This window comes from Chiloscyllium plagiosum, chromosome 11 (genome assembly GCF_004010195.1).
Source record: "Chiloscyllium plagiosum isolate BGI_BamShark_2017 chromosome 11, ASM401019v2, whole genome shotgun sequence".
Classification (NCBI taxonomy): domain Eukaryota; kingdom Metazoa; phylum Chordata; class Chondrichthyes; order Orectolobiformes; family Hemiscylliidae; genus Chiloscyllium; species Chiloscyllium plagiosum.
In genome coordinates, this window is record NC_057720.1 from 87,103,044 (window position 1) to 87,118,282 (window position 15,239).

At 41.4% G+C, this 15,239-nt stretch overlaps 1 protein-coding gene across 3 annotated transcripts in view; it reads right to left on the reverse strand.

Moving 5' to 3' along the window:
• astn1 (astrotactin 1) overlaps window positions 1–15,239 on the reverse strand; it is a 2,190,072-nt gene that overhangs the window by 342,791 nt on the left and 1,832,042 nt on the right. For all 3 annotated transcript variants that reach the window (XM_043700015.1, XM_043700017.1, XM_043700018.1), the window contains one exon: window positions 11,893–12,081. In XM_043700015.1, the coding sequence (XP_043555950.1) occupies window positions 11,893–12,081 (189 nt within the window). The remainder of the gene's footprint in view (window positions 1–11,892; window positions 12,082–15,239) is intronic.

The following is a 15,239-nucleotide window of genomic DNA, read 5'->3' on the forward strand; positions in this document are numbered from 1 at the left end:
TATTATTATATGCCTTTCTCAATTGTAGAGAATGTTAATCACCTCAGCCATTCAGTGCTGCAGCAAGCTTCAATTTCAAAGCACTTCCTGGACAAAGACAATCTTTCAAGAATTCCTTGTTTGATTTATTCAGGAACACATTAAACATGCTAATTCTGCTCTCCCCACAAGTGGTGACATCTCCTCCATGCCTATGCCATTGAATCACGTTGTAGTTTCATGGTCCTTTGTGAGGTCGTCTGTCACTTCTCTTTTCCAGAAAAAAAATGTCTACATTCGTTTAGATTAGATTACATTACAGTGTGGAAACAGGCCCTTCGGCCCAACAAGTCCACACCGACCCGCCGAAGCGCAACCCACCCATACCCCTACATTTACCCCTTACCTAACACTACGGGCAATTTAGCATGGCCAATTCACCTGACCTGCACATCTTTGGACTGTGGGAGGAAACCGGAGCACCCGGAGGAAACCCACGCAGACACGGGGAGAATGTGCAAACTCCACACAGTCAGTCGCCTGAGTCGGGAATTGAACCCGGGTCTCTGGCGCTGCGAGGCAGCAGCGCTAACCACTGTGCCACCGTGCCGCCCTATCGTTCTTGATAGCTGTCCTCTCAAGGCATTGTATCTGCCTCTTAAACCTTTTTGAATTGCTTATGGGAGCCATGAAGCAGAAAATCACATGAGGAAGCAGGGGTTAGGGAACAAAGTTGAGAGCGGATATCCCCCGCCTCCTCTCACAACCCCTGAGAAGAAAATTAGCATCCAGCCAACAGGCTCAGACAATGCCTGCCCCTCACTGTGAAGAAGGCCCCCTTACCAAAGGCACTGGCCTAACCAATTAGCTGGAAACAGTTGCAGTTCCAGCAGAACCAGCCCTGCACAGTGGATACCTCTGGAACTGTAGGCAGGCACATGAAGGAGGCCTGATGTGACATGGGACAAGAAGTATGGCTGCATCAGTCAATATACCTTGCTTGAACCAATACCTGTATTATCAGTAGCTTCTAATTGATAAGCAGATCATTTATGACTATATATAGGTCTTCACAGAGGGCACTCATACATATTTCAGAGTGCACATTGGATGCAACGTTGGAATATGTTACTTCCACAAACAGTGGGACTGGTTTAAAGCAGACTGGATTAATATCGTGCAATTGCAATGTAAAGGTTAAGTATATAAGAATATCTCTGCATAATGCACCTGGCTAGTATAATAATTAACATATGACCAACTAAAAAATGGTCTTGCAATAGGCATTGTTTGGTGCGTATCAAATGACTTACAGTAACAGTCCTATTCATCAATCTTTCACACAATGGACAATTTACTCTGTTTAACCACAGTTCAGGATATTGATGAATAATGTCACATAAGAGCTGATAGTTGCGAACGGTTTGCTGAAGGTTACCAACAACCTATTTTTCCTTAATCCTATTTGTTTGTTTTCTTGTTAAGATGTTATTAAAGCCCAGTGTTTTACATCAAAATATCTGCTTGAACTCTGACTTTGGTGATGGCTAATACATGAACCACAACAAATATAAAATATCTGAATGCAGTGGGGAGCAAGTAGAACTTCCCAGATAAACACAATTATTTAAATTCGGTCATTGTACTGATGAACATATTTCAACTTCAGTTACAATAAATTATTTTGAAGTTCCATTGCTTTTTGATGGAAAGGCCATGTACAGTGAAATACAAACCCAATCTTAAATAAAACACACGGATAGGATACACAAAACTGGCTGGTTACTACAAGCAGTATAACAGCAAAGAGATAATATCCGATAAAATAGCTTTCTCCAAGGCACCCTGTTGGACAAGACAAACATCCCTGGAATATGGAGATATGAGAAACTGGATAAGAGTGCATTAATTTCTAGAAATTGTTTTGTCTCATATTATTTGTGTATCTTTTACCCACATTTTGTCTGCATCTCTCTTTCCTTCTATATTTACGTATGACTCTAACTTCGCCTTTGTCCATCTGGTACTCTGTTTCTTTTGATTTAATTTGCTTTTTGTGACACTCTCCAGCTCACTATCCATCCTCACCTCAGTCTTATTACCTATTTCAGTCTGATTACTCTGTGTTTCTGTATGCTATTGTGATTCTGGGACAGCAAGCCCATTGACCAGCTCCTGTCTGTATCATTTCATCCAATTCCTTCACCCTGCAAGGGCCTCAGAGACTTCCCAGCAGTGATTACACTTACAGGTCATATAGTCAGTTCTAAACGGATAAGAACTGGCGTGAATTCCATTGTGAAGATCAATTGAACACAGTACTTAGTTCTGTAGTGTTAAGGTGATTTATATGATTAACCACAAGGCAAGGAAAAAACTCAGCTGAAAATGTATTGCTGGAAAAGCGCAGCAGGTCAGGCAGTATCCAAGGAGCAGGAGAATCGACGTTTCGGGCATGAGCCCTTCTTCAAGCTCATGCCCGAAACGTCGATTCTCCTGCTCCTTGGATGCTGCCTGACCTGCTGCACTTTTCCAGCAACACATTTTCAGCTCTGATCTCCAGCATGTTCAGTTCTCACTTTCTCCCCCAAGGAAGAAACTCATCCAAGTTTGGGTCAACATCAGTCATAAGAGTGGAAAACTGGGCTTGACTCAAACTTCAAGCAATGAGATAGCACATGGCAAAAACTGAAATCTAGAAAGTCACTGCACAGCCTCCAAAAGTGATGTAAAACATTAGAAGATCATGCCATGCCTGGTATGAAGAAGTGGGTGACATCAATGAAGAGAAAGATACTGCTAATTCTAAATGACTTGGTTCCATCCTCTGCCAAATGGCTGAGCTAGTTAGTTGTTTACAATTGTCACATTCCTGGGTGTGGGTGGGAAAAGTTGGGGGGCAGGGAAGATTACACTGAGGCTTAGTATGAATTTAAAAACTGCCAGATTTTAGGGCCTCATCTAGAAAACCCCTCAGGCTCCAAGCTTATTTTATCAAGCATTTGATTACTTCCTTCACCTCTGATTTGGAGATGCCGGTGTTGGACTGGGGTGTACAAGGTTAAAAATCACACAACACCAGGTTATAGTCTAAAAGGTTTAATTGGAAGCACTAGTTTTTGGAGCACCGCACCTTCATCAGGTGGTGGATTATGACAACCACCTGATGAAGGAGCAGCACTCCAAAAGCTAGTGCTCCAATTAAACCTGTTGGACTATAACCTGGCGTGATTTTTAACTTCCTTCACCTCTATGATTGAAGATGGTTCACCTGTAGATTCTGCTATGAACTCTAATGAGAGAGAGAGCATGGAGAGTATCAGCTGCCATTGTGGATTCATGGTTGAGGACCTCTTTCCATCACTGATGGATTTCATTCTGAAAAAGTGAAACACCATCCAGTGAACAAAGGGGAATTTTGTCCAGTTGGCGTTAGTTGACAAGTAGTCTCGGTGGCTTCAAAACAGGTCTTTGCGTGTCACGATGGTCAGCATATTGTTGTTCCTTTTTTCATGGTCTTTACCTTGTGGATTCATTTACATGTCATTGTATGGTTGCCTCTGAAGAACTGCCTGTGTTAATTTTGCACTGGCGCAGTCAAGCAACTGCTGGTGAAAGTTGAGGAAGAAGAACATGTTAATTGATCTTCTGTATGAGGAAGTGAGGGAATGGTGTATGTACAAGATGTAGTGGCACATCATAGATAACAACTTCATCAGTCTGATAAGTCTGGCAGTAAGAAATCCATAAACATATCAGTTTAAAAGGTTTCCTTAGCAATGGCGCTGGAGCAAAAAGATAATAATTTGGTTCAACCGTCACAGAAGCTCATGAAAGACAACAACAAAAACATGGTGAAAATACAACATAAAATCTATTTTTGATACACGTATTAGCATCTAAACTGCTCAGCCTAGCCATCCCATGCACCAGTTTCAATCCCAAGGTCTAGGCAGGAGGCTGTGAATCATTTTGCAAGTTTTAATGAAGTAGCTTCGAGAGATTGCTTCTGCTGCAGACTGCAGACCTGGCTGGGGTAAAACAGTTACCAGTTTAATACTCACGAGTCATCGACATCAAACTGCATCTGAGATTAAAATCATTCTTTCATTTTAAACAAAAAAAAATACAGTCTATGAATTTGCGCTCTGGTTTATGCATCTGGGTGTCACGGACTCTGGAAGTATAATAATGGCTGCTCGTAAACATTTTCCATCTCATTGCTTCAGTCTTTGCTTCATGACCTTACTCTTTCACTCTGTATATTCAGCAACATTTATCACAGATTTTTCCAGCAGAAAAGGAGGTCGTTGTCCGTGCAGGCTTGTTGGAATAGTGATCCAATTTGTCACATTCTCTATCCATTCCCTTTAAAGGCACAGCTGGGCTTTGAAGCATGGGTCACCTATTTACAAGAGAGGTGCTTGAACCACTAAGGAATGGCACTCACTTCCCTTCACTAATCTCATCTCTCTTCAGTTTTTTGTTAATCGACTTGCTATTTGTTGTGCACATCTTGTCTCTTGTCCCAGGATTCAAAAGAATTAACTGTTGCATTTATGAGCGATGTCCCCAGTAAAGATGGGTCGATCCACTGCCACTATTTTACTCTCAGATAAACAGCAGCAGCCACTCCTATTCTACTACAAGGACAACTCTGCAGGAGCTGATTTCATGACGCCTCATGATTATAGATATTGTCTCATTGTTCATTAATGGGTGCACTACCAAGCACCACTTTTGGGCAACTTGGGTCCAAAAGCTCTCATCCCTTCCAGCAGACTTCCACCATGACTCCAAATAGGGGTGGCTGTAAAAAACCAGGAACAATCATAGAATCTTTACAGTGCAGAAGCAGGCCATTTAGCTCATTCAGTCCACACTGACCCTCCGAAGAGCATCCCACCCAGACTCACCCTGCCTACCCTATAACTCTGCATTTTCCATAGCTAATCCACCTGACCTGCACATCTTTGGACTGTGGGAGGATACCGGAGCAGCTGGGGGAAACCCACACAGACACGGGGAGAATGTGCAACTCCATACAGTCGCCTGAGGATGGAATCAAACCCAGGTCCCTGGTGCTATGAGCAGTAGTACTAACCACTGAGCCAAACAGTGGACCTGCTGAGCCTTGGCTTCATATCAGAATTTTTGAGAGAAGTTATAACGGGTAGCGGTCCTTTGCCAGCCACTTCTGGGAGGGACAGGGATGGGGTTTGAGATTAAGTTAAGAAATTCCAAAGCTGTGAGCACCCACATCTGCAGTTTTCCAGTCAATTGTCAAATAATGAGCTGGAATATAATGCAGCACTCAAATGACTTGAACTTGTTGGGGAGGATTCTGTTGGTGGTGGAGAATGGATACAAGGCCACGTTCCTAACCTGGTCTTCTGAAGAAAGACAAGCAAACCTTCTTTTAAAAAAACAATGCAACCAAAAAGAAACCCTGGAGGGCAATTCTTTGACTGTCAAACTACCCCGCCACCCACCTCCAATGCCACCTCAACACCAACCACTGAGCAACACAGTGGTTTGCAGTTTTTTCAGTAAACCAGTGCCCAAGGCATTGGCTGCAGTGTCGCCCATTGCTGGGGTTTAAACTCATGAGTCCAACTCCAGCACAGTGACCATTTTTCATCCATTTGGCAGAGGGGGTCAAAGCAGCACGGGCTCTTGTTTCTCTCTCCACAGATGCTGCTGAGTTTCTCCACTATTTCCTGTCTCTGTTTCAGTTTCAGATTGCCGCAGGACTTTGCTTTCATTCCAGCTCCAGGAAGCTCAGCGAGCACCAAGGGACATAGGGGCCCAAGATGCCTCTTGATTTGGACTTGTTTCGGCTGTGCAGATATGTGGACAGTCACAGACTGGGGTTGGGACAGAATCTCTCAGGCAAGATGAGGGACATTGTTTAATTGAACTTTCATCTTCCCGTGCATAAGTGATGCTCAAGACCCAATAAAATGCAGAAATATTTATGTCTGACACGCATGGACTCATAATTTAACTTAAAAATCTATTATGTGTAATGTATCCTTGAAAGTATATTAAATGTCACAATAAATATGTTATAGGCTTAAGATGAATGGAACCAAACAGAGTGCTTGGCTGGAATCACTGAACAAGTGTCCCTTTCCCTCAAATCCTACTTAGAAAGCTGCACCAAATAAATTACAGCTATATAACTGCAAGCCACTTGATGGATTGTGCAGCGTAACAGCCATTGGAGCACTCTCACTGAAGCAGTTTTCTATGAAATGTCATTTTCTTTTGTTATTTAAAATCTAAGGGAACAAAAGATCAACAAGGAAGGTCATTAGTGTATTGGAAGGGCACCTCAGACACAATATAAGATACTATGAGGGAGACAGACAGTTACATACTGAGTATACCTTCTCTAGATTTATTTTTAAAAACACTGCTGTAACTCACAAATGCAAAGTCATTTAAAAAAAAACTATTGCGAAGCTTACTTTAAAAGTCAGTTAGCGATTTACACTCCTGTTGATATTGCTTATATTTTTCTGTTTCCTTTATGCATGTAGATGTCTTTATCAAAGACTTTCAATTTTGCATTGTATTTAGATTCTCCTATAAGTCGTTACATTTATCAACTGTGTTGCACATCAATTTCAACAGTGAACTGAATGTCAGTAATTTCAGTTTCCAAGGCAGCCTCATTGTACTGCTTAGTCAGGATGAAATAAGTGAGATGAAAATGGGTAAATGAGACAATAAGATTACTTCCCAATTAGTAATATCTAACTTCCATGCTGCTTGACTAATGTAGTTCAACAATGTGCCAACATGGTGTGCAGCATAGCAGGATGAAGTTTGACAAATATAAAATTCAAATTTATCCCTGTGCTCATGTTTTTACAATGGACTTTAGCACATACTGGGGACAGGTAATATCTGAAAAAAGATTGATTTGCATTTATACAGTCAACAGATGTCTTCAAGCATTTTACAATCAATAAAGCTGAGGTTACTGCATACTGTATTAGTTGCTCTCTCCATCTGTCCTGTCAGCTTCAATGCTCTATGTACACATATACTCTGGTCCCTCTGTTCCTGCACCCTCTTTCAGCACCCCTACTCCAACCTGTGGAGTGTCCTTTTGGAGATCCACGGTGTCCTCCTACCAGTTTACAATTCTTCCCAGTTTCACATCATCTATAAACTTTGAAATTGTCCACTGCACACCAAGATCAGATGACATGAAACTTGGACAATTGCATTGTGTAATTGAAAAATGAATAATTCCTTTTGTAATAAAGCATAGCATTCCACTAGCTTCCTTAATCATTTGCTGCACGTGCATACTAACTTCAGGACTCATGTATTAGATCATCTAAACCTATCTGCATTTCTGAGTTTTGCAATCCTTCTCTGTTGAAATAATACTCTGCTTTTTATGTTTTCCCTGCCAAGTTCACACTTTCCAGCATGATATTCTACCAGATTGTTACTTATTCATCTATTTAATGTCTTATCCCTGTTATGTCATCTTCACAATATACTTTACTACCTACCAGTAAATCATCTGCAGGTTTAGCCACCATGTGTTCTCTCTGCCAAGACGTCTTTGATATAAATTATGAAAATTTGAACCCCAGCATGAACCCCATCACATCTTTTGAAAATAACAACTCATTTATATATAATTGTTGTTTTCTCCCATCCAGATCAGTATATTCCCCCTACACCGTGAGCTCCTACTTGATGCAGTAAGCTTTTACATAAACTACCAAATACCTCTGGGAATCCAAGGACAATATCAATAGGTTCCCCTTTATCCTTAGCACTTTACATCTTCAATGAGTTGGTTAAACATGATTATCCTTTCACAATAACATGTTGACTCTTCCAGATTACCGCAAGCATTTTCTTAAACAAATTCCCAGCTTTAAATACTTTAATGATCGATTCTAAAATCTTCTCATGATTGGTGTCTAACTAACCCGCTTATAAATTTCTGTTTTATCCGTCCTTCCCTTCATGAATCGAGGGCTTCTTTTTTTAACCATTCTCCAGCCTATCAACCTTTCCCGTGTTGAACAAATTATGGAAAGCGAATACCAATGCATTCAATACCTCATTGACAAACTCTTTTAATACCCAAGAATGAAGCCAGTGAGGACTTGAAGACAAATCAATCTGGAGCTCCACTAGTTTGCAATGTACCACTTCCCTGATGACAATAATTTTACCAAGTTCCCCTCTTCCTTCACTCTCCTGATTTACAGTTATTATTGAGATGCATGGTGCATCCTGTACAGTGAGAACAGAAACAAAATGCTTATGTATTACATTTTCTCTTTCTTTATCATCTCCTGTGAACTCTCCATTCTCACTTTCTGGGGCTACAACAACTCTTTTCCTTTCCTGAAACCTTTTTCCTGGTCATTCCAGGATTAGCTGCACGAAGAAACAATCTTGAAAGCATTCAATGACTCCTTGTCCAAGCTTCAATTGCCAATGTAATTATGCAATCTATATGCAGATTAAATTATCTACAACTATTACCATCATTTATCAAAAGCACTCAGTATTTCTTATCGAACACTTATTTCTATATTGTGGTTCTTGTTCGGAAGCCTACAGATCATTCCCACCAGTGACTTCTGCCCTCTACAATTCCTCATCTCCAGCCAAACCAAATCACGATTTGGAATTTATGAACCAAATCTGCTTCTAATTACATTCGCAGTAATAATCTTTGATTAACATGATACCGTTCCACCTTTACCTTGCTTCATATTCATCTTGAATTTAACATACCCCTCAAAATTAAGAACACAATCCTTGTCATCCTGCAGCCACATCCCAATAACAGCTCTCACATTATATTTATTCACTTCAATGTGCACGATCAGTGTATTTAATATGTTATGAATACTATGCATGTTCAGGTCCAGAGATTTAGTTTTTTTTTTGTTATTTTTGTCACATCTAGTTTTAGCTGCTGGTATTTTTTTTGGGCTGTTTTTCCCGCTGTAGCTTACAGCCACTGTCTGACTTTCATTTTCCATGTTACACTATGCACATTCTTTGAATCTTTGTATCATCTTTGACTGCTCGTATATTATTCAGTTTTTTTCCCCTTTCTATCCCCCTTCCTGCCACATTCAGACCTTTTTGTTTTTCATATTGCCAGTTTATCCTGCATTCTCTCTATCTCTTCATTCTTTACCTTTACCAAACCTTGATCCCTTCAGTTCCTTCCCTGGCGAACCCCTTGTTCAGCTTACAGCCGTGTCTACTCCCTTGGTTTTGCAATTCATGAGATGACTAGCCTCAGCACTGCCCAAGTGTAAACTGTCCCAACAGTACAGCCTCCACCTTACCCAATTTTGGTTCCACTGCCCCATGAACTGGAATCCACTATGTCCATGCCAGTCTTTGAGCCACGTATTCACTTCTCTAACCTGACTCATCACGTGCCAAATTACACATACTAATCCAGATATCATTGTGTGCAGTTCAGGTCTCCAAATTTGAGGAAAGGCATTCTGGCTATTGAGGGAGTGCAGCTTAGGTTCACGAGGTCAATTCCTGGAATGGCGGGACTCCCTTACGCTGAAAGACTGGAGCGACTGGGCTTGTATACCCTTGAGTTTAGAAGACTGAGAGGGGATCTGATTGAGACATAGAAAATTATTAAAGGATTGGACACTCTGGAGGCAGAAAACATGTTTCCACTGATGGGTGAGTCCCGAACTAGAGGACACAGCTTAAAAATATGGGGTAGACCATTTAGGACAGAGATGAGGAGAAACTTCTTCATCCAGAGAGTGGTGGCTGTGTGGAATGCTCTGCCCCAGAGGGCAATGGAGGCCCAGTCTCTGGATTCATTTAAGAAATAGTTGGATAGAGCTCTCAAGGATAGTGGAATCAAGGGTTATGGAGATAAGGCAGGAACAGGATACTGATTAAGAATGATCAGCCATGATCATATTGAATGGTGGTGCAGGCTCAAAGGGCAGAATGGCCTACTCCTGCACCTATTGTCTATTGTCTATTGTACTTGAACACCTAGCTACCAATATTCCTTCAACAGAACCACATTCCCGGTTCAATTACTTGTGTTGTAGGTACTAATATGGACCACAACCACTGGATCACCCCTTTTCCACTACAAGGTCTTCTCCTGTCTTGAGCAAACATCCAAACTCCTAGCACCAGGCAGATGACTGAACTGCATCTCATTCTACTGCCTCCTACTACCACAGCATTCTTTCTCTGGCCCTTCCACTTTGTGTAGCATGGTGCCTGCAGCCGTCGCCCTCAGTGAAACAGGCTGGGAAAACATCTAACCTGTTGGACAATCACAAAGACTGAAATGCTCTGCATTTCTGCTGACCTGATCCTCTTCGCTGCCTCACTTGGAGTCATGTGCTCTTGTCTGTATGCACTGACAAGATCAGAAGGCCCTGTCTTAAAGGGGTGTGACAATGTCCTAGAATAAAGTGTCCAGGTAATGTTTCCCCTCTCTGATGTGCTGCAGTGTCTGGAGGAAGTTGACCTGATTTTCACTTTTTTTTAAGTCAACCAGGAGCTCATTGTGTTCAACAAAAAGTATGATCAAAATCATATCATTGGTAATTGTAATTACTCCTTTTCATGAAGGGAATAATACAGAAGGATTTATTTAATGTCAGGAAGATCTTAAATTTCCGAAAATATCATTTCAGGAAAGTGCAGGGGAGTTAGCCCCAGGGTCATGGGAAATAAAGTTTTCTCTAAACTACAAAAAAAAGATCATGTGGTCAGTATCACATTGCTGTATGTGGGATCTTGTTATGTGCAAATTGGCTGCTGCATTTCTTGCATTGCAGCAGCAATTCTACATCAAAAGTTCCTAAGTAGCTGGAAATACCTTGAGATGCCTGATGCTCATGAAAAGTTCTACATAAAAGTGGAAACCTTCCTTTCTATGATGCTGATTCTTGTCCACTGTCACCACAGATACAGTGAGATCTGTTTTGGAAACTCGCAAATAGTAGGCAAATCACTGGGGGCTAGAGGTTTCCCTGAGCCAATAATATACCTTTAAACCAAATACTCCCCTTGCTCAGCGTTTCATAATGGTCTACTCAAAATGGTACGTAATAAATCACCATGTACTGAACACGACAAGGGCCTTATGTCCTCTATCAACTTTCATATCTTTTGTGTCAGGTAACAAGGCTACAAAATCAGCTCATTTATCAATGAATCTTTACATTGGAATTTCTCAGACAAGCAAATTAAAAGCTTGAAAGCATCATAGATCATCACAATAATGTTATATTAAAGAGTTTTATGGAAACTTGTCATAGAAACATGGACTTACCCCTTTTAACCCCCAATAAGACCACTATCACAAAATGTAATCTGAGAAAAATCATTCATCATGTACTGCCAAGACCAAATAGTCACAATTTCTTGATCACCCAGGATTGTCGCTAAGTCATATCCAGTAAGAGGATTCCACCACTACATAAGTGCTCTCCATAGTCCCACTGTAGATTCCATTGTTAACAGTTCCATTATCACAGACAACTTAGCAATATTCTAGTTTCTGACCACATTGTGCTCACTGTATATTGTTACAATGCCACAAACATCCCAATACACTCAGAAATTAACTTTTGTCCAGTGTTATAACCAAACTAGATCATTTGGAAACAGAATTGCTACACATGGCTGATGACACAACATTCTCACGATGTTTGTAATTACATTGCAATTGACATAAATTCATTGGAAAAAGAAGATTTGTCTATATTCTACAAAGGCATATACTTGATGCAACCTCTGGCATACCTCAAGATGTTAAACGAAGAACTGGGAGTTCATCTGACCCTGAAACGCTCAAACCAAATCCTTCTTTAGCCTTTTGTTTAAAAATAAGATTCCAAGACTAACCTTTGCTAATATCCTGATATTCCATCCACAGCTGTCTCTGAACGGAACGATTTGGAAACCAGATGGTGCATGTCTCCTCAAATCCATAGACAGCCTCCTGGATGTAGTGATTGCCAAATTCCTCCAGCACTGATGCAAAGTCACTCCGCAGTGTGGCTCCGTCCAGAGAATGGATAGCATGGCTGAACACTGAAACAAAAAAAAACATATGCTTTCAATAAAAAAGACAAGGTTATGCAGAGGGCATAGTTCCAACCTGCAATGGGAAGTGCAGTTGTTGAGTGTCAGGGTAGTGCAGCTCAAGATATAGCTTGTTACTGAATGGTTAAAGACGTTCTTCAAAAAAAATAAGATTATTGCATTTAGCCTCAGATACATTGCTAATGCACAGTTCAAGCTAAGAGTTAAGTAGAATGTAATTTGATAGATAGCTGACATTGGGACTCATTTGTGCAGTGAGATGGCACAATTAGATAGAAGGGCTGTACACATAATCTGCTGCCATTATTTGACAATAATCAATGATTAAGGAAAAAAAAAATCAAGTGGTTAAAATTCATATAAGATGGTCATTGGAACTGACAATAACAACACTGAAGGAAGGGATATTGTGACATGGTGGAAGTGTCCACATCTCTAAGCCTTAAGGTTCAAGTGCCAGCTGTTCGAAAGGTGTGTAATGTCACATTTGAACAGCTTCATCAAAAGACATTTGTGTGGCAGTAGTAATGACACTACCACTGCAAGGTCAGGGTTCTCATTTCTCCTGCTCCCGAGGTGTGTCATGACATGTGTGAACAGGTTGATTAAAAATACCTTATAAAAACATCAGATTTAAGGGGCTGGCATGGGCAGTGGTCATGTCCAAACTTCTAAGCCAAAAAGGTCCAGGTTCAAGACCTGCCTGCTTCAGATGTGTCAAAGTCAAAATGTGTGGTGCTGGAAAATCACATCCGGTCAGGCAGCATCCGAGAAGCAGGAGAGTCAATGTTTCTAGCATTCATTTGAAGAATGCTTGAAATGTCGGCTCTCCTGCTCCTCAGATACTGCCTGACCAGCTGTGCTTTTCCAGCACCACACCTTTTGACTCTGAACTCCAGCATCTGCAGTCCTCACTTTCTCCCTGCTTCAGATCATGGGTAATCCAAGATGGAGGATGGGAAAAATTTCTGGCTGTAACAGCTGCTCCTTTTTTTGAGGTATTTTAGGTGCTGGAGGTGATCTCCTCAAATTGCAGGAGCAGCAATTACTGTTTCATATGCTGTTACATAGTTTTGGAACTTTGGAAATAAAAAAGTCAAAACAACAGCAGTTTTAAAAGGAAGAAGAACAGACAAAGGAAGCACATGGCGAGGTCATTGCAGGAGAGAGAGAGAGAGAGAGAGAGAGAGAGAACGAAAATCTGCACAGTTACTGCCTTTGCTGTTTGAATTCGTGTATCGCTGGACATCGGAGTGCGTCTGGGAAAATTATCAAACAATGAAATTCACAACTAATCTTGGAGGAACTGTTGGGCGAAGTTCACAGCACAGAATCAGTTAAGTTAATTGTTGTTTTAAGTGAGGCCTACAGAGAATCTGCAGTAGTGAGTAGAGTAGATTCTTTCTTGATTATGTTTTTGGAGATATGTCTCTTGATTAAACTTAAAATATAAGCCATAACCATTAATTTAACCTGGGGCAGTTATTTTCTGGGTCTGTAGATTGTGAAGGAGCAAAAATGGCCTTTAATAGAGTAATATGTACTTCTTGTCAGATGTGGGAGTTTAAAGAGAGTTTAAGGGTTACTACGGATTATATCTGCAATAAATGCTGCTGGCTTCGAATCATATCAGATCAAATGGATCGGTTGGAGAGACAGATAGACTGCACAAAACACTACTTAGGACAAGCAGGAAGACAGCTAATGATCCATATCCATGAACACCATCTAGCCATGAAACGACATGACCAACTATCCTTAGTAGCCACACAGGCAGATGACAAGCAACATGAGTTTGACTGGGACAACACTACTATTATAGGACAAGCCAAACAGAGAACAGCCAGGGAATTCATAGAGGCATGGCACTCATCCACAGATTCTATCAACAAACACATCGACCTGGACCCAATATACAGGCCACTGCAGGGGACAGCTGGAACTGACAACCGGAAGCGGCAGAGACAAACCACTATAAATGCCAGAGGAAACATCACAGAAGCGCTTCACAGGAGGCTCCCAAGCACTGAGGATGTCACCTAGACAGGGGACGAAACGTCTGCAACAGAAATTCCCAGCTCGGCGAACAGAACCACAACAATGAGCACCCGAGTTACAAACCTTGAAGACAGATAGAAGCAATGAAGAATTTGCAAAAGCTACAGTATGTGATGGATGGCAGTTAAAGGAAGGGGGGAAAGCCTCCGATACAGTCACATAGATGGGTATCTCCAGGAAAGGTAAGAGAGGTAGGCAGCCAGTGCAGGAGTCTTTTGTGAATATACCCATTTCAAACAAATATGCTGTTTTGGATAATGTAGGGGGTGATGGATTCTCAGGGTAACGTAGCACGAACAGCCAAGTTTCTGGTATTGAGACTGGCTCTAATGTAATGAGAGGTATGTTGGCTTCCAAGAGATCAATTGTGTTAGGGGATTCTCTAATTCGAGGTACAGACAGACGTTTCTGTGGCCAGCAGCAAAAAAGCAAAATGGTGTGTTGTTTCCCTGGTGCCAGGATAAAGGATGTCTCAGAGACGGTGCAGAATGTTCTCACGGCGGAGAGAGGCCAGCAAGAGGTCATTGTCCACACTGGAACCAACAACATAGGAAGGGAAAAGGTTGAGATTCCGAAGGGAGATTACAGAGAATTAGGCAGAAATTTAAAAAGGAGGACCTCGAGAGTAGTAATATCTGGATTACTCCCAGTGCTACGAGCTAGTGAGGGCAGGAATAGGAGAATATTGCAGATAAATGCATGGCTGAGGAGCTGGTGTATGGGAGAAGGATTCACATTTTTTGATCATTGGAATCTCTTTTGGTGTAGAAGTGACCTGTACAAGGACAGATTGCATCTAAATTGGAAAGGGACTAATTTACTGGGAGGGAAACTTGCTAGAACTGCTTGGGAGGATTTAAACTAGTAAGGTAGTGGGGGGAGGGGGGACCAGGGAGATAGTGAGGAAAGAGATCAATCTGAAACTGGTACAGTTGAGAATAGAAGTGAGTCAAACAGTCAGGCAGGCAGGGACAAGGTAGGACTAATAAATTAAACTGCATTTATTTCAATGCAAGGGGCCTAACAGGGAAGGCAGATAAACTCAGGGCATGGTTAGGAACATGGGACTGGGATATCATAGCAATTAC